Here is a 20,368-nt window from a genome sequence, read left to right as displayed (position 1 = left end):
CTTATCTTTTGCTTGTATTTACAGCATTGATTCTATGCTTTTATGGCTTTTGTCTCTCTCAAGCAGTGTGTGTGTGTGTGTTGTGTCTGTTTATCTTGTGTCTGTTTGTTTCCTAGAGAGAGAGAAAAAAGAAGGTAGAATAGGGTGGGTGGGAAGAATCAAGAGAAGATGAGGGAAGGAAATCTATGACCACAGTATATTATATTAAAAAAATATCTGTTAAAAAAGTTATGGCTCCCAAGGAAGCTAATCAGTTTTAAGGATTTGACTTCTAATAGGTGAACCATGCTCCAATGTATGGACCTATAATGTAAGGGCAGCACAAAATGGACCTAACAGGTTAGTTTTTAAAGAGGCTAGGTGTGGATGGTCATTAGGTCCAGTAATAGTGAGTCAGAGGTCAACCTGCTCTACACAGTGAGTTCAAGGCCAGTTAGAGCAAAAAAAAGGGCAATAAGTTAGGAGCTGTTGGAGAGATGAGGGATAGAGCTACGAATTTAGGGAAGGAGTGAATAAGCTCAAAATACATTGTATGAAACTCTTCCTGAATTAATAAGCATACTATATTATAAAGAAAATAAAGTTGCCTAATTCTGGTGGCTACAACTAACTCAGAACATAGGGGAGATGTGACATATACAATAATAATGAAGTGGTTTGAAAGTCCTAAGAATAGCTTAAGAGAAATAGGATTATTTAGCCATGAAAACAGAGGGAGAAAGAGAAAGAACAGTCAAGAAAGAGTGGCTGAAAGGGCGATGTAATAACAGTTTTCAATTACGTGAATAGCTCTTGCATAGGGTCTTGTGACCAGCTGTTCTATCCCTCCACTGGGGACTGAACAAGAAGAAACAGGCTTAAGCAGCATGAAGAATTTAGGCTGTAACTCACACGGAAGAATTTCCTGATGCTGAAAGTTGTTAAAGCATTAGTGTGAATTACCAAGGGAAGCCATAGACTGTTCTCTTTCAAAATACTATAGATTCTCTAGAACTTAAAGGTTGGAAATTCTCAACTTTCTTCCCAGCTTTTAAGACACAAGAACCATCATTTTGGCTCTTTCAAAGCTCGTCAATGCCAACTGACAGCAATGAAGATAAGATATGGGATTTCACATTCTGATTCTGTTTCCATCTTTCATTTTTATGACAAAACTACTCTGTATCCCCATGGTATATTTCCTCTACTTTTGTCTGGCAACAAAGAAGAAGGAATTAAAAACTAGGCCAGTTTCTACAAAGATATAACAGAATTAGATTGAAAATCCAACTGAAACTTCATTCTGATCATTCTAGGGAAATATAGGCATGTGCGCACGCGCGCGCGCGCGCGCGCGCACACACACACATACACATACATATATTTTGTACATATACATATATATGGAGAGGAAAGATATATGTATGGATGCATGAGTAGGAACAATGCTAAATTGATGAGGTAGTCTAAAAAACCATGTCAGTCAATGAATTGAAATCATTTATATGGATTCTTTATATATATATATATATATATATATATATATATATATATATATATATATATATATATATATATATATAAAACCTCAGACATTTTGCTTTGTCCATATCAAGGATGACTTTAGCCTCAACATTAAATGATGCTTTCAAGTCAACTACACAAAAGGCACCTTATGCCTTGGCTCTTCTTTGACGAATAGCATTATTTTGTTTTTACTTTTGTTTCAGCAATACCTCTTTTTTGTCCTCATCTACAGCATATGCATAAGTAATGGTATCCCAGTTCCTTCCATTGTGATAAGAAAAGAAGTATCTTGCTTTTCCTTATCTCTTTGTCCTAATCTATCACAAATGTCCAGGGAAAAATAAGGGGAATTTAAGAACCATGCAGCATGGTTGGTGATGGGCTTATGTACTGTACATGAAGCCTTGGTTCAGTCCCTAGCATCATATGAGACTGGATACAGTAGTACACACTTGCAATACCAGCACTCTGGAAGCAGTGGTAAAATGACCAATTGGAAGACAAGGCCATCCTTAGCTATATGTTGAGTCCTAAGAGGCCAACCTAGAAAAAAAACAGTATATTTGGCACAAAAGCTAGAAAAACAATTGGTTGTCATTACTGTTATTCTTCACAGCATATTGGAGAGCGATTTTATATAAATGTCACTTTTTATACAAAGTTAAGTAAGAAAGAAAGCAGTTAGAACAAAATCCTGATATTTGGAGTTTTTAACCAAAGAATTTAACTACCAATATAAGTAATATAACAGAATTAAATGCAAATTTGGAAATAATGACTTACTAAGTTATCAAAAGACCAACTGGGTTCAAACTGAATACTCACATTTCTCTCAGGATAACAGCACCATTTCATTGCTACAGAACAACTGCAACTGAAAAGTTTCTCAGAAAGCCACAAATCTCAGCTACCAAAAATCCACATACCTTATTTTTATGGGAGGACAACCGGCATTTCTACTCTGAGATTTATGAGAACAATGTCAATACTTCACAAATAAAAACAATCCATATTGAGAAGGAAACATTATATAAGAGTCTGTTATTCTCACACAATAGAGCTACAAACCTAGAATCAAGACTTGTCTATGCAGTCATTATTTCTTTACTAAATTGAATGTTATTCAAAGGCAGTAACTGTGCTTCATGGGCCTTCTATAAAAATTTTGCAGATTTAATTGTTGGTAGGAATTAACTTTCTGTGTGGTCATTATTTTAAAAAGGAAGGCTTGTAAGAGCTGAATAAATTTATAATGAAACCAACAATAGTAAATGTGGACCAGTGCACAAAATACTCAAGTTGCAAAGGTTATCTAAGCCAGAGAAAACAATATATGTGTGTTCTCAAACCGCCATAAGTTTCCTTTTATATAGGTTAGCACAAATATCATCTGGATCTATGCCTTAGTGCCAGCATTTGGGAAGTAGAGACTAGAGAATTTCAGCTACATACTGAGCCAGACATGAAAACCCTAACTCAAATCACCAAACAAATGTCTCTGCCAAATTACCTGTCATGGTATCTCACAAAAAGGTTATAGACTATCTATAGACTTTGTAGATATGTTTAAAATGATTTAATTTAGAATAGATCATACAGAATTCACATGGTGAGTTTTAGGAAAATCTTCACTCTAGCTCGGTGGCTCTCAACAAACGGTGATAGTATAGTGTAGATGTCATGTGACAAGGTTTGCAGACTTTTATGGTTACTACATGAAGGTGGGAAGAGGCTCTACCAGATTTAGTAGACAGAAGGCAGCATTCTTGAAACATCCCATGATACACCGGCCAACCTCCCACAGCAAAGAATTACAATTATTTTGACCTAATGTATCATAAGAACCAAGGTTGATAGTCATGATTCACATGTCAGAACTAAGAAATGAACATGGTTCATCAGTAATACCAAACGGCAGACTTTCCTGGGTGTCCTACAGGGAACCTAGGAGGTAGGCAGCTATCTTCTGTAAGACAGAAACCAGGGAGCTGGGATGGGTGTTTTTGGCTGTTGCCTGGGAGAGAAATGCTATATTGGCTCATACGCAGTTCATAGAGAGAATGAATGGGACTGACAAATAAATAAAATGCCTCAGAACATGGGTTGCACGGAAACCTACTAAAACTGTAGACACTAACTTGCTTCACAAACAGGAACTCTTTGCTATGCTTTAGCAGTAGGAAAAGTAGCTGAAATCCATTTAATCATGAAAACTAATTAGTGGAGTCAGATAAGACAGATGAGCTAGTGCAGTTATGTGTGTGCATATGTGCTTTGCACGCATACCTGTATACATGAATAGAGGTTAGAGGAATGACAATAACTAAATATATGAATACTGAATGCATGTATGGTGATAGAACTCTTATGAAAAGAAAACGACACATTTAGAGACAACACTGGGGACAAACTACATATTTTTAAAAGCCTGCTTTTCCTGGCAATTCCATTTGCTATTTTCCCTAGGAAGATGCTCTTTTCATAAATCCAAATAATCATTTCAACATCGCTGCCACTGTGAACAGACAATGACATGAACAGCTAACAGCTCAACTTTTGTGGTCCTGATTTTTCAAAGCCATACTATTGAGAAAGCTTTACGAAATTGAATTGAACAGGCTGTACACAAGGATTTCCAACTGCAGAGCAGCTAGTCAGGGTCAGACGGTATAGAACAAGCAGTTCTGACTGCTCCCTGAGCTGTTATTGCAATGTCTTCAGCAACCTCTAAATCTACCAAAGGCATCAGTGGAATATTTTACATAAGAGCAAAGTCTACACTAGCACTGAACATAAAAGGCAGAACAAGCACATGTTGTAAAGAATATTAATGACTCTTCTTCCAAACTATCCCAATTTTTATGAAAATCAAATGAGTGATAAAAAAAAATCCCTCTATAAAACTACACAAAACCTGCACGTAGCAAATAAAACAGAGAGAAACTGACAGTTTCATCCTCCGAGACACAGATACTTGTGTTTCGCCTTTGAGTTGCTGAGGAAACTAGTGTAGGGACACAAGGGATCATTTATTTGAGGTCCTACACCCAATGCTTTTTCATGCTTTGCTCTTAGTGTGTGCTACTTCTCTTCCGTCGAGAACCATCTGTTTTCATGCAAAAGGCCACATTCTATGTACAAGCCTGTTTCCTTTGCCCTACAACTTTCTTGTAAGAGTTATTACTCAGATCAGGTAAGACTTTGCTGATAATGCCCAAGCTTTGAAGTAAGTACAGTAATCTATTTTCCTCTCTGCTTTTGGAACACTTAGCATATAATCAAAGAAACCTGGGGCTAAGTAACTCTTAAGATAATCTGTTTTAACATTATGTTACAGATAAAAAAGCCAGCCCCAAAGAGGTTAAAGACGTAGCCAAGATTATTGTTTTAATAATAAAATACGGATGCTTAAAGCAGTATTAAAAAGGGATGACAAAAGTCATGTCCTTTGGGAACATGGAGGTTGATCTCCAAAATTCTTTTGAAACCTTTGATTTCATAATTTGAAAGCCCTAAGCTATCATAGCTAAGAAACCCCTTCTTAAGAAAATGTAGAGGTACTTAATTTTATATCAGATATTTTGCTTGTCTACAGAAAAATCATAGTTAGAGTGATTGGGCGTGCGAGTGAGTTTTCCAAAACACCATGATGAATGCATACTTTTATATCTTCTGATCATCTTCCTAAGTTTTGTTTTTGCTAATGCATGTTCTTCAGAGCATGAGATGTTATGACATGTGTGAACTGCACCTGCTGATAGGTATGCGTCAACACATATATTAAAGTAGAAATGGGTGGTGGACAGGGTGAGGTAGAAATACCTATGAACTTCTCAATCCTCATTAGCACACTGTTTTAGTTATGTCTTTCTTTGCATCAACTTGGCCTTGTTCACAAAAGAATATGTTAACATGGAAATATTTATGCCCCCATGAAGAGAAAGGATTGTTTCTATTCATTTCCTTTTAAAATAATGCTATAGTAAATATATCCAAAAGTAGTTCAAATAGGAGAAGCATCATTTTTATATTCATACTAATGACCAAGAAACTATGGGGGTAGGGAGATGGAAGTACTTCTTCATATAAGGAAACCAAGCAGTTCATTCACAAAGAATGTTAGACTAGAAAATCCTATCATGCCACCACTAAGAGAATAATTGGACTACACAGGAACATCATAGATGCTAACACCAAAGATTGCTAAGGATGCCCAGAGTCTCAAAATATCACAACAATTACTTTCTAATAGCAATATAATTAGTGTTTCTCATAAGAAGGGAGTTCAAGTTCATTTCTTCAGCTATGGTACAGTGGGAGGTACACAGCAGCAGCAGTTCTACAATCTTCTGGCAAAACAAAACAGACAAAAAACTCAAGCAAAATATAAAACTGAACAACTTAAGGCTAATCATGATGGAGATGAGAAATCCAGAATGTGAATATTCACAAGGAACATGGTCTTGGAGCTGCAGAGGGAGGCCAGTGGTTAAGAGCTCTAGCTGCTCTTCCAGATGATGCAAGTTTGGTTACCAGCACACACATGGTGGCTCACAATCATCAGTAACAACAGTTCTAGAGAATGTGATGCTGTCTTCTGGCCTCCATGGGTAGGTAGTACATACATGTTGTCAGAAGACAAGCAAACAAGCAAAACACCCATAAATATAAAATAAAAGTAAGCGAAATTTCATTTTTAAAAGAGCAAACTGGTCTGTACCAATTCAAAAGTGTCAATATTATGAAAGAAAATTGAAAAATTCAAATAAAAAAATGTTGAGGGACTGTGATGGCTAATTTTGGTCATCAGCTTAACTAGATCTGGAACCAACTAAAACCTAAGCAGGTGGGCAAAGGATCTTCTTAACTGGATAAGTGAAAGTGAGAAAAGTAACCCTAAATCTGTGCCACCCTTTCCAGTAGCAGTCCACATTTAAAAAAAGAAAGAAAGAAAAACATGGAGGAAGAAAGCTTTTGTTTTGCTTGCTTGCCCTTACTCTTGTTGGCAAATTCATTCAGTATCTGTCCTGGTACTAAGGCATTACGTCACTGGTAAAAAACAAACAAACAAACAAACAAACAAACAAAACTTCACTGGCAAAAGTCAAAAATACCCTAGTTCTTTAGGATTCCAAAGTATACTGAAGAGCAGTTGATTCTTCAGTTCAGCTTTATGTACTGAACAACTACTGGATTCCTGATCTATCCTTGACAGATACCCTTTATTGGACTAGGCTGACCACAGCCTGTAAACTATTGTAATATATATATTAGAATATATATATTATATAAGTATTATATAATATATAAGTATTATATAATATATATATTCTAAAATGTGTTTTGTGTGTACGTGTGTCAAAAGTCTTGATTGGATCTTGAAAAATAGCTAATATAAGGAACATTCTACACCAATAGGGAAATTTCTTTGTGGATTTTGTTGGCTAAACTACTAAATTTATTTAAATTGTGTAAATAGCAGCAAGCATTGCGACTCACATATCCACTTGTAACCATGGAAAAACATAACATTGTTAAGTAGCAGACTCTTGTTCCTTGACTTATGGGCATGTGATTTATAGAAAAGGTATGTGTAGTCAAATCTTGAGGTTTGTGTTGTGGTGCCTCTTTCCTTTTAAATGGTAAATGGTAAAGAATGTTTATGCACATGTATGATCACATAGAACACACAGAGAGGGCTCTGAGAGTAATACATATGTATACAGCAAAAACTAATGGTTAGAGAGATACATAGGATAAATGGTTATTCATTATTCTGTTATTGACTCAGTGACTGAAGTGTTTCAAATAAAATAATGGATGAAAACCAACATTTCTCTCAAGTCATTCCTTCATATGGAAGTGTAAGGTAGGAAGATGGGTAAAAGAATCTTTAATAAGTATAGGGAGGGTGTTCAAATGGTCTTAATATAAATGGCATAAAATGGGAAAAATGTCAAGTGCTTGGAAGCTAGGGACCTAAGACAAAACTCACTTTCTATTCTCTCATCATGGTTCCTAAAACTCCCCTTTGCACGATGTAGATGGGCTTTTCTGGGACTCTAAATTGCATTTCCAGTCATGATAATGAGTTCTTCTACATTTACAGAAATTTATCTTGTTTGATGTGGAGATTGAAAGGTCAAGACTTGTCTTGAAATAAGAAGTAAAAGGTTTCCCATAACTGCTGCCTTGGGTAGAAACCAAGTATTTTACTTCAAGTTGTGAGGATAATGAGCAGATTGGAGGCCAGCAGTCACTGCTCTAAATATTAATCAGGATTCAGAATCACCCATTGAAGACAAAAATCAGCCCAAACAATAACACTTGGTGATTATCCACTCTTCATTTACATGTTCAAGGACACCTATCCTGACCTCAGGTTCTCCACTCCACCTGGCTAATACAGCAATTAACATCCTGGCCTTAGAGCCCAGAAGCACAATTTGAAGTCCTATGCAAATCCCTTCATATATTCAGTGTTAGGAATTTATGATAAAGAGTTTCACATATATGGGGAAGTGCTCATCTACCTGTGGTACTATAGAACTTAATTTATCAAGTACAGAAGAGGATGCTATATGCAATGGTGTACCTTATAATGTTAACTCTTCCATTGTTTCCACCAGTGCTTATTTACAAATTAAAAAGCAAAATTAGAGAAATAAAAATGCAGAGCTGCAGTCCCCATTGATTGGGAATGAGCACAAAGACAATGAAGCACAAGGAATTTTAGAACTGTTATATATACTCTATGTATTTGTCTAAACTCAGGACTGAACACTAAATAGCAAATATTACTCCACTAGATCAAATGTAGCATTAAAAAAAAAAAAGAAAAGGTGAAACTCACTGTTTGTGTGAGATATACAAACAGTGTGTGTGTGTGGGGGGGGGGGGGGCTTTGGTACTCCAGGAATCCTGCTCTATCACTTTTGACCTCACTCCTCTGGGACAAGGTATTTCACAAACCCATTGGCTAAATGAATCTGAAGCTTGAGTGGTGGTAGTATGGCAGAAAACCCTGCCACTCTTCCTATCTCCATATAAACCCTCAGCTGAGTTTATAGACACATGCGACCATGGCTACCTTTTACATGGCTGCTTGAGATGCAAACTCAGGTTCTAATGCTTGCAAAGAAAGCATATGTTCTTAGCCCCCAAATCTTTTTAATAAGATATTATAAAACATTATCAATGGGCTGCCTCAATGGCTCAGAAGGTAAAGGGACTTGCTGCCCAGCATCCTGAGGACCTGAGTTTGATTGTAAGAGCTGACAAGATGGAAGCAGGTAAGCAGCATTTACAAGAGCTGTATACGCGTGCATATATGAGTGTGCTTGCATAAACACACACACACACACACACACACACACACACACCACAAATAAGTAAATGTTTACAATATATTACTGGCCAGCTATATAGTGATACCTGGCTTGAAAGAAAAATCCAAATGTAAGTGCAATAAGAACTTATAGCTATCAGGCGAACAAATCAACATATCAGGAGAAGACATTGAGATTTTTACATCTAAACAGTTAAACTTCATTGTTTAAGTACGTGTAGTTTCACAACTCCAAAGATCCTTGCATGATTTTTCACACCACACACACACACACACACACACACACACACTTGTTTTAACAATTGGGACTGTAATTTATTCTAATTTATGTATTTGTTCTATATTATCGCAACCACACATATGAAAATTATTTTGTCATATGAATGTAAAATTTGAAAGATAGTTGAAACAGCAATGCATTCATTTTGAATGTATGAATACAGCAGGGGGCAGAAAACAGATGTAGAATGAGCAGATTTTGACATGCAAGTATTTGTAGTTGAAGCATACTGAATATAAAGTTGGTGTACTCAAGTCTATCTAAATAATAAAGACATTAAAGTGTTTATAGAAGAAAATACTACAAAGCCCATCAGAGTGGAGGAGAGACGTGTGTCTCAGAGCAAGGCCAATTGCTATTTGCTGACATATGACTCTTTTCTAAAGTCACTGAAGACTTTTTATACCTAAAAGCAATATTTGGTTTTATTTAAAAACAGACAAAGCACAACCAAATGTATTACGGGGTTTTTCTTTGGTTACTTATATATAGATGACTGTCTATAAGTATATGCACTTGAGTACAGATGCCAGTAGATTACAAAAGAGAGTGTCAGATTCCCCTGGACTTGAGATACAGGCAGTTGTGAGTCACCTAACATGAGTGCTAGGAACCACATTCAGGTTCTCTGCAAGAGCAGTGTGTACTCTTAACCACTGAACTATGTATTTGTTATAAAGCTGTGTATGCTAAAGGGGAGATATTCGTTAATTTATGTCATGTCACTGCAACCTAAAACTGATGTAAAGTACTATATTAACACAATAGTCCTTTATTAGTCCAGACTAGTATTTGAATTGGTTAAACCCACTAGATGGTATAAAGGTATAGTATAAACTATATTCACCATCTCTCCTTGAGCATCATTTCTAGATCTGAAAAAGGAAAGACAGACAACCCGAAGGTTCTTTCAGGCAGTCCGTGACCTGCTGCCACAGTGAGTTTAGCTTCATTGTGGCCTGAAAGATCAATTTCCTGTCTCAATGTCCTTTTTGCAAGGGAATAGGAAAGGGGAAAAAAGTAATCACACACTAGTTGAAGCTGTATCACAGAACAGCCAAGGTTCAAAATGGTTCCATCACTATCAAATGGTGGCAACTTCCCAGTGAATGAATTGACAGCAGTGACTGGCAGCTTCACTTAGTATTACTATTGAAGACGCCACAAACTTACTTTCGATATTTACAGATATGGTTTCATTTTTACTAACTTTTCGGTGTGCAGGGGAGGGGGATGCAAGCATCATGGTATGCAATGCTGACTTCAGAAGGTGACTTTGTGGAATCAAACCCCTCCTTCCACCTTCAGGCGGGTTCTAAGGTCTCAGCTCAGGTTGCTAGGCGTTTGTGGTAAGTGCATTAATTTACTGGCCCTCTATCTTATTTTTTGAGATTGGCTCTCTTACTGAATCTGGATCTTGCTGAAGGCTGTCTGGCCTTTCTTGACCTCCCTGATATTGGGATTACAGGTACATGGGGCCACACCTGGACTTTTACATGCATGTAAGGCATCCATACTCAGGTCTAAGATCCTAACACAGTACAAGTACATTATCCACGCTCCCCAGACTCCTCTTTTTTCTTTCTAGAAGGTCTTGCTATGTAACCTAGGATGGCTTCTAATTCACTACGCATAGCTCAGGGTAGCCTCAAACTTGTAGTGATCCTTCTGCTTCTGCCTCCTATGTAATGGGATTATATGTGTGTGCTACTATACAGGTTATTATTATTAGTTTTTTTCTTTTTAGATCTAGTGGGTGACTTTCTTTACATCTTTGTTTCAAAATGGTTCCAGCAGGCGGTGGGGATATACAGAACTGAGGGAACCTTTTGAAGATCATCCAGAGAGTTTGGCCCCTGAAAATGTACCTTTCTCCCTGCCTCAAGTAAACCATGAACCAGGAGATTCTATACCTTCCTAACTGGCTTAGTAAAGGAAGAAGTAAGTTTTCTATGTGGTGACAAGAAACAAAGGACACAGAAGTACTACTCTTTAAAGCCAACACCTGAAGTGAAAAAAAAAAAAGAATAAGAGAGACAAATACTTCACTGCCTCCTCATGCTAGCAGAAATAGCAACCTTTGAGCACAAGCTTGTGGAAGGAACAAGCCTCCCAATTCCCAAGGTCTTGCACTTCAAACAGAGGCCAGAGGGTGTTTTCACTGTTATCTTTCTCAGTGTAAACATTGTATTTGCATGCCTTTGGTACAATGAAAGGCAAGGTACAATGAAAGAGCACCTGGTTAAGGAAAAGTAACAAGGCCAGCACAAGGAGTCTGAAGGAAACATTCACAATGGAGCCATTCAAATGGGTGGGAAATGATTACAAGTCTAGAGGTTCTCAATAAGATAAGCCACATCTGGGTCCACTCTACCACAAACATGCAGTTCATCAATACTTGACCTTTTCACCACCTCAACAATTCTTGCCTATTCCATTTTGCTATACAACACAACACATCTTATTCTATCCAGGACCCAAGACAAAAGTGATGAAATGATTGTTGTATGTTCCCCCATAGCAAGCTGGGAAAAGGTGTCAAAAGGAACATATTTGGGAAAGATGTGGCAGATAAAGATGAGAATCTAGCCATTCTGTCAGCTGAGGGAACAGAAGAGTTGTTCTAACATAAAACCAAAGCCTCCAAAGCTTGCCCGCTGTCCTCTCCTCAAAAGACTGAGAATTCCATGGTCATAGGAATAAAAGCAAAGGTCATAGGAGTAAAAGCAAAATTTTATAGGTAACAATAGTCGTGATATTACTTATAATCATGCTAAATGCAAACAGTGAGATGTGGCTGTTCTAAGGTATTAAATGCCATGCTTCAAAGCAATGGCTATAGAACTACAGTGGGAAAGATTGGAGGGCTAAAATAAAGAACTAAAATTTATCCAGTAGAACATGGGAAGAAATTGGAGACTTTTAGTGATGGTTGCCATGTGGTAATACTTTTCTCTAAAGCACATAAACGGACATTCCCACTAAAGAAAGGCACTATAGTGTGTACTTAGGCTTCCTAGGATAACAATGTGTGTGCACACACAATGAGCAGACTGAGAAACAAGATAAGGACGGCTACAGAAAAGAAGATTCAAAAGAAACACTTTGCTTTCTTTCTCTCTATTTTTTTCCAATTATAAATGCTCTAAGAAGGAAATTAAGGAAGAACAAAAAGCAAGGAGCAAATAAAAAGTCACTTGTTATCGCTGGGCATCTATTGGTCGATTTCTTCCCAAACTAACAAAAGAGGTTTCCAGGAGCTTGCCAGCTAGCACAGAGGCATTCAATCAATATGCAAGATGGACTGAGTTCAAATGCTGATGCTGAGAAGAGAGTGCTGCTATTATGGAGAAAGCAAGCAATCCAGTAAGAGAGGCAGAGTACTGAGGAAGGGGCAACTAGCAAAAGCAGAGGTGGAACAGACTGGCCTCCTCACCAGGGAAAACAGAGCTTCAGTTCAACAGCCCCCTAACCTGACAACCAAATCCAAGTAGAGACACTAGAGCAAAGAGGGGGTGATAGCTGTCCAACGAGTCAGTACAGGGAGGTGACAGAAATCCTGAGAATAGCTCTCTGCAACAGGGGCCATCATACAGTAGAGGCAGCTGCCAATACCGATATAATCTTATCTTTACTTTTAACCTAAGATACAATACATAGGTATATACATGAACACTATCTAGTTCCTAACCTATAGGTGACCACTAGTGCATGTATGACACAGCTTGTACTCAAACAGTAAGTAGAATTTTACTAAAAGAAAAACAAAACAAAACATAACAAAGATTAGCGGGCTATTTATAGTGCTGCATGTTGTTGTAGTATAACTGATTTTTTTAAAATGGATCTTTATTGTACACAGTTGTTATAATTCATTACATCAGAGTTAGTAGTATTGATGTTCTAGAATTGATATTACTACAGCAACATGTAAAAAATGTTTCATAATGAAACTTTCATACTTTGGAATGGTGAAAAATGCACTTATTTTCTCATATCTATTTTAAAACTAGTCTGCCACCATTTTGGCAAAATAATTCAAACATGCCCCACTCCATATTAAGTGGGCTTATTTTGTGCACATTCAATCATGCTGTCAAAAACTCTCAAAGAGTCAAACTGCTTTACCATCCAAATAGTCACAGGGTTCTGCCTAGAAAGCTGCCTAGGATTTTCTCTTAGTCTGTGGTAAAAGACTTTAATTTTATAAAATCTTAGCCATCGTGAATGGGATTAGAATGGATTAAGAAACCTCATGTAAGTAAAACAGCTTGTAACATTTAAAAATACATAAGAATACAGTGAATAATGTGGGCTTGCAAATATCTGATTACATTAATTCTGGTGGCATTACAACTAGAAAGAGTTGTTGAAGAAAAGCCATCTGTTAATATGAATCAAAAGCCACAAAAATATTTATAGCATTGAATCTGATCATTATATTGCTGGAGAATTCATCCAAAGGAATCAAAGTCAGAGAAAATAAATGGGACTGGGGAGGCTTGGTGGTGTAAGTGCTTGCTATGGATGCATGGAGACTTGAACTCAAAACTCTAGAACCTATAAAAAGCCAGGCAGCACATTGTATGTCTATAATCTCACTGCTCCTATGACAAAAGAAAAGACAGATATAGGAGAATCCCTGAAAGTTGTTAGGCTAGCTTGTCAAGCATATATACTAGCAAAGAGCAAGACATCCTTTCTGAAATAAGATGGGAAGTTAGGAATGATACTCAAGGTTGTCCTTTGAGGTGTACACATGCCCACATTTATGCCTAGAAAAAAATCATACACAGAAATACAAACACACACTCACACATAGGGACAGGGAGAGGGGAGAAGAAGGGAGAGGGCGAGGGAGAGGGAGGGGTGGGGGAGGGAGAGAGAGGGGGAGAGGAAGGGGAATAGGAAGAGGGATTTTTAAGAAAAGCAACAATAAGATGTTCATTATAGCACTACCTATCAATACTACATACTTTACCAAACATAGAAACAGCCTACATGGCTATCACAGCAGAGTGTTTAGGCATTAAGGAGGAGGAGGAGAAGGAAGAGGAGGAAGAAGAGGCTCGAGCGGAAGAAGCAGAAAAGAGAGGACAGAAAGAATCAATGGGGCAAGAAAAGGCAGAATGAACGATAATGGTAGTATATCAAGCAAATAGACACTAGATGAAAGTACAAATCTTAGCGCTTACTGTAAGGCTTGTAGGGAGGGTTGGATGTGTGTATGTGTGTGGGGTGGGGTGGGCATGGAGTGCACTGGTGGTTGGACATTTGTCCTGTCATACGCAAGAAAAACAAAAAGGTGAGTAACTTACGAATTGGAAGCAGCTCCTGACACTCGGCTCAATGTTACTGCCCCCAAAGGAAGCAACTTCACCCAACTGTCTTGGGATTTGAATTGAATCATGCAGAAGAAGACCCAGCCTACGCTGGTCACAAAAGCCAGTTGAACTTGCCACTTGCTTGAAAAGGTCTATAAAAGAAAGAAGAGAATCATAAAAAAATCAAAGCATAAATGGACATAAACAGAAGCCAATGTCCAGTTCCATGTGAGTACTATTTCACAGGAAGAGCCAAGCTTCCCACAAAAGGGGCTCATTGTTTTTCTTTTTTATCTTCTGGGGGAAGATGGGGGCGGGGGTGAGGGATGGTCTAATGTAGTATAGCCTGGCCTTAGATAGCCTTGAACTTCTTATTCTCCTGAGTCTACCTCCTGAATGCTAAGTATAGGTATGTGGCTTTATACAGTTCTTAGAACTGAACTCATGGCTTTCTCTATGTTAGGCTGAGAGAGATTAAAGCTAATTTAGGCTAATAAGAACATTTGTCTAAAAATTAGGTCAATCATCACTACCTACATATGATGTCTGAAAATTTAAATACACTATGGCCCTGCAAAGAAGTTGAATTTACATTTATTTTTCGTTTACTTATGTGTAGAATGGGAGTCACATATTATTATGGCCCATGAGTGCAAGTCAAAGGAAGGAGTCAATTACAGGAGTCAATTCTCTCCTTTGCACCTTGTGGGTCTTGAGGACCAAATTTAGATCATCAGCTGCAGTGGCAAGGGCCTTTATCTATGGCACCATTTACCCACTCCACATGTACTTTTAAAAGTTACATTTTTATTGATTTATTATAAACTCATGCAATTAGAGAATGTGAAGGTCTGGGGACAACTTACACAAATTAGTTTTCTCCCTCTATCATATGGATTCTTGGAATGTAGCTTAGGTTAATAGGGTTGGCAGCAAGTGTCTTTACCCACTGAACCACCTCATCAGCTCCCTAAATATGTTCTTAACACCTGAATTGTTCAAAGCAAAACACAAACCTTTGGTGCCTATTATGTATACATGATACGAATCCTACCATAGAATTTTAGAACCAAGAACCATATAATTAGCCAAAAGCATATGAGTATATTAAAAGATTCTGTAAAATCAGGTCTTCTTTATGAGTCATAAGCCCATTAAGCTTTACTGAGATTGGTATATATGCTCATACAGGATGATATACTATGTGTAATTAGTTCTTATCATGTTATACTATCACTGATTTTCTATATCTTCCTTACTGTTTCTGTATTTGTTTTCTGGAGGAAAGGGTTTCACTAGGTAGTCAAGGATGGTCTTGAACTTGTAAATATCAAGAGGAGACAGGAATGCAGGGAGACCCATCATTGCCCATGTCTTTTTAAAAGGCAACAAGACCAACTTAAAATAAGTAACAATGATATTTAAAAGAGGAAAGTATCCAGAAATATTGTTTTACCCAAAATAATTTTAAAGGGTTAAAAATGTTTCTCTTTGTGCAGCAGAGGGGTGGTGGTGGTTTTATTTTGTTTTATTTAGTTCTTAGGAAAGAAAACTTCCCGTGGGAACTAAAGTCAGTGTTCTGTGTATGTTATGGTTTACTCCACAAAAATATGCACCATGACACAGGTGGCTTTGTAGCAATGCCATGATTTTTTTTTCTCTCCTGCTGATCTTTACACCCAGAAAACCTTTTCATCTATGTATGACTAGTTCTTAGGAGGAAGCCCAGACAGACTAGATTCATTCAATTCTTCCTGAAAACATTTCTTACAAGCATGTCAAGGGGAAAACATAAAACAGTCCTCTACATTAATGATGGACACAGAGGGTGATTTGCTCATCCAAGCTATCAGTCCTTTAACATTTGCTTTTTATTTTAGATTTACACTTTTTAAGAAGATCCCAATAGCTAATCAAAAGAAAATTCTAAGGGGTGCTATTTACCTTTTAAGAAATAGCAGGCTAGCCGTCCATCAGACAGTAAAATGTTAGTCACGTCACAGAATCGGATGTGTCAGTACAACTTGCAGTAAGATGATTATAAAATAAACAATGTGTTTTGAACGCAAATGCTAGATAGTATTCTTTAAATGGGAATCCAAATGCAGGGGAAATGCAGGGATTAAACCTTCACATTTCTTTTCCTGACTTACACAAAGGGGTTAGGAAATCAGACTTTATCCCCTTGGAACATGTGTTTTATTCAATCACAGTCAATGTAACATAAAATAATACTCGGACTAGAGAAGCTAATCCTTGTTCTCTATTTAAATACCTTCAATTTAATGTCTGACAGGAAACAGCACAACCCAAATTTTATGACCCTTTAAAAGCAGCTCTGTATCTTATGCAAGAAACCTGCTGTCAAATAAGAATGGAATATGACTTCCCATCTCGAGCAAAGGTAATTAGGCAACATCAATAAAAGAATGCAGAGTTAATGCACATGACTTACATCTGTACTTGTCTTCCAAGTGTGCTTTACACAGAGAAATGATGCCAGTTTTAAAAGACAGGACACGGATCCTCCCTGTTCGTCCCCTATTATGAAGAAGCAAACCAGAAAACAATTACTGGCATACCAATAGAGGGTAGAAATTCCTAGTTAAGAGGCAAGAGGGCCCTAGATACAAGAACTCTATAGGCCATTGTTTGATTAAGGTTGTTAAGAACTGTTCTGAATTCATTATCTGTTTGTCTCATGACCTAGAATGCAATGGAAAAGTTTGATGAACCAAGTTAATGAATATTTACCCAATTTTAATTCTTAAAAGCCCTCACTTGAATTGCCAGAGTTGCTCTACACAAAACAGGGATAAAATGCCTTCCTACACATCTCCAGAGAGCCACCTTGAGTGAGTATGAGGAAGCGTTACCACTTTGTATCAGCAGTTCTGGTTACTAAAGCCAATTGTCAATTTTGGCTATTGAAGCCAAAAAGAATTTTGAGCAACTAACTGTTCTCTGCTCGGCACTCACAGAATTCCATCATATTACTGCTTACTAAGAAGATGAGTTATCACTTCAGGTCATAAGACACAAAATGTAAAATATAAATATTTATATCTAATGAAACCATGGCATACTGTACAAGCATTCAAATATATGCTCTGTAAGACATACATATGAAATCCAACATCAACAATCTAATATGATTATGCTTTTTTAAATTAGAAAGGAGAATAATGTATTCCACACGAAAGGTTATTAACACAAAAATTTAACTATGGGGTAAAAAAGAGAAAAAACTGAATGAACAAACAGTTTCCATTTTTTTTTTAAAAAAAGATGCTTCTCAACAACGTTTTAGATTTTTATTTTTTTCTGAAAAGTAATTGAATCTCAGATTCTAATATGTTTGTTGATCAATATGCTAAATTTTCAATCAATACAACCTATTAGGTCTTTGGTTAGAGAAAAATCCCAGACCCAGATGCTTCAATGAAATTCCTGTCACTGCAAAAATTTATCCTGTTGCTATTAGGGAAAAGCAAATCAACATTTAACAGGTAAACATTATGTAACAAAGTCTTTAAGGAATTAAAATTATCCTCAAATAATTTTCAGGTAGATTGAATGAAACTTCAGAATCCATTCACATGTAAAGAATCCATTCACATCATCATCTGTAAAGAAAATGATGCCAAAATATGAGGGAAACTTGACTATAAACCCTTATTAAAATAACTGTGAGTGCAATCCATGACTAAAATCTGATATGTTCAATAACCAAGTAGATAAGTGTATGCATTTAATAGTCTGATGGTCCTGAAACTTAAAAAAAGTTGGTATCTTACCAAAATAACAAAGAAAACACTGTGTTTGTATATTAACAATGCAGAAGCCGGGTGGTGGTGGCGCATGCCTGTAATCCCAGCACTCTGGGAGGCAGAGGCAGGCGGATTTCTGAGTTCGAGGCCAGCCTGGTCTACAGAGTGAGTTCCAGGACAGCCAGGGCTATACAGAGAAACCCTGTCCCGAAAAACCAAATCAAAAAAAAAAAAAAAAAACAACCAAACAAACAAACAAACAAAAAAACAATGCAGAAGATAGATACATACAACAGAACCAGAAGGTAAAGTATTTGATATGCAATTCCTCTAAGAAAACCATCCTAAATTTCCAAATGGGAGTATGTATTTGTTGGTATGTGAAATGAGGGGTGTAATAATTCTGAGGCCTAAGAGAAAATCAGTGAAAAATCAAGACCAATTCCTTCTGCTTCCATCCTCAATTGTGTGCATTAAATACAAGGCAAAAAGAAGAACTGGAGCTATGTCCTGTGTATAAGCCAAAAGAAATAAATGACTATTCTTGAACTTAGAAGCTGATGAATGGAGGTGCCAAAGAGCAGCTCTGGAAAGCCATAGTAAACATAAAAAAAAAAAAAAAAAATCTTTGCTTAGTTCCAGGAACTGAGTTTGCTGTTTTCGAGCTTATTTTCTTTTTGTGTGACTCATCCATTCACAATCTTCTACATAATTGTCCTAGCTATCTGTTAAGACAATTCTGCTCTGATGACAGGTACACCACCATTTTCAGGAGCACTGTCATTCTTGAGGGGAATCACTCCAAAATGGATGGAGGAACTCCAAAATTCAAGTGAGAAAAGAACTACAGGGACAGGATAACACCTTCTATTTAGAAAAAAAAATGACTTATCCCAGTTCCAGTTGGATTCTGACTTGAGAGTAGTCTGTATTCCAGTTCTTTTGTTCCTCTGAGATAGAGGGTCGCTATGTTGTTCTGGCTGTCCTGAAACTCATTGTGTAGACTAGGTTGGCCCAAAACTCTCAAAGATCCTCTCCCACTGTGATTAAAGGCTGCATTCCAGCTCTTGCTGCTGGTAGCTTATCAGATATGTTTCAAGTCATATTCGTAAATGATTTACTCCAGGAAGACAACATCTATAGCTTCTAGGACACTACTGTAATGGCAATACTGCCATCACTGTGCAAACTAGGTCCCCTCTTGCCATACTTACGTATCATAAACATTGAGAAGCCAATTGAGACACATATCCACACAGAGAGGGACATTGACCAAATTGTTGTGCTCTTGCTCCAGACGATCATAAATAGTAGTCAAACAGTTAATTATCTGCAGGATATCCATGGGCTGGTCATTTTGCTTGAGGTTGTGCTGGTCCAAGGCATCACATGCAGCCGACAGGCTCAAGAGATCCACTGCAAAAAGAATCACCCAAAAGCACAAATGATGCAAAACCTCGAGCTTTTCATTACTTTTCCTTTAAGAATGCCAGTTGTTTCCTACCCTTTAGTAAATACCAAACCCAAATTCCACCTTCTTTTAAAGGTCTTCTGTTTTCATCCCTCAGCTTCTAAGTTGATACTGCTTTACCAGTATTCACAATCAAAAATTGTTTTCAGATCCCACTGGCACTGGATGAACACACAGGCAAAGATACACGATTCCTTTCCCTGGACTATCACGGAATATTTGAGATTTAAAGGGAGCTGTCTTTTCAGTCTACAGTCATTCCACAAAGAAAGTGAAGCTGTAGGGATTTCACGAGAGAGGCTGACAGCCCTTTCTCATATTAGTGTTAGAGATCAAGTAGGTGAATCTAGATGGTTAGAGTTCTGTAAACTCAATTTCTAAGTGAGCATTTATAATCAGTAAGCATTTTTCTCCTTGAAATAGACACCTCAGCATCCCTTTGTTGCCTTCACACCAACAAAGATAAAATAACCAACTTCACTCCAATTTTCTCTAGGCAAGCTGAATAATCTAGGCGGCTTTCAAGCCGACAGCTCATTTCTTTCTCCTTTCCCCTCAAACTGCATTTTACAATATGTTTTCTTTGACACTTAGAAGAACTTTGAAGTCTAGGGGAGATTCCCTCAGTCTGAGGTAGTGTTTAGTCATGTGCCAAAAGAAAACAATTAA

The 20,368-nt window shown here is 37.3% G+C and overlaps 1 protein-coding gene across 1 annotated transcript in view; it reads right to left on the bottom strand.

Annotated features, from left to right (window-relative positions):
* The window catches only part of Dmd (dystrophin), a 1,772,476-nt gene that overhangs the window by 81,411 nt on the left and 1,670,697 nt on the right, over nucleotides 1-20,368 (bottom strand). Inside the window, exons 59-61 of the mRNA XM_052170230.1 lie at nucleotides 19,443-19,644; nucleotides 16,914-16,999; nucleotides 14,453-14,610 (exon numbers count right to left, since the gene is read on the bottom strand). Coding sequence (XP_052026190.1) covers nucleotides 14,453-14,610; nucleotides 16,914-16,999; nucleotides 19,443-19,644 — 446 coding nt within the window. The remainder of the gene's footprint in view (nucleotides 1-14,452; nucleotides 14,611-16,913; nucleotides 17,000-19,442; nucleotides 19,645-20,368) is intronic.

Source organism: Apodemus sylvaticus, chromosome X (genome assembly GCF_947179515.1).
Source record: "Apodemus sylvaticus chromosome X, mApoSyl1.1, whole genome shotgun sequence".
In the NCBI taxonomy this organism is placed as follows: domain Eukaryota; kingdom Metazoa; phylum Chordata; class Mammalia; order Rodentia; family Muridae; genus Apodemus; species Apodemus sylvaticus.
This window is presented reverse-complemented; position numbering and strand designations above follow the sequence as displayed.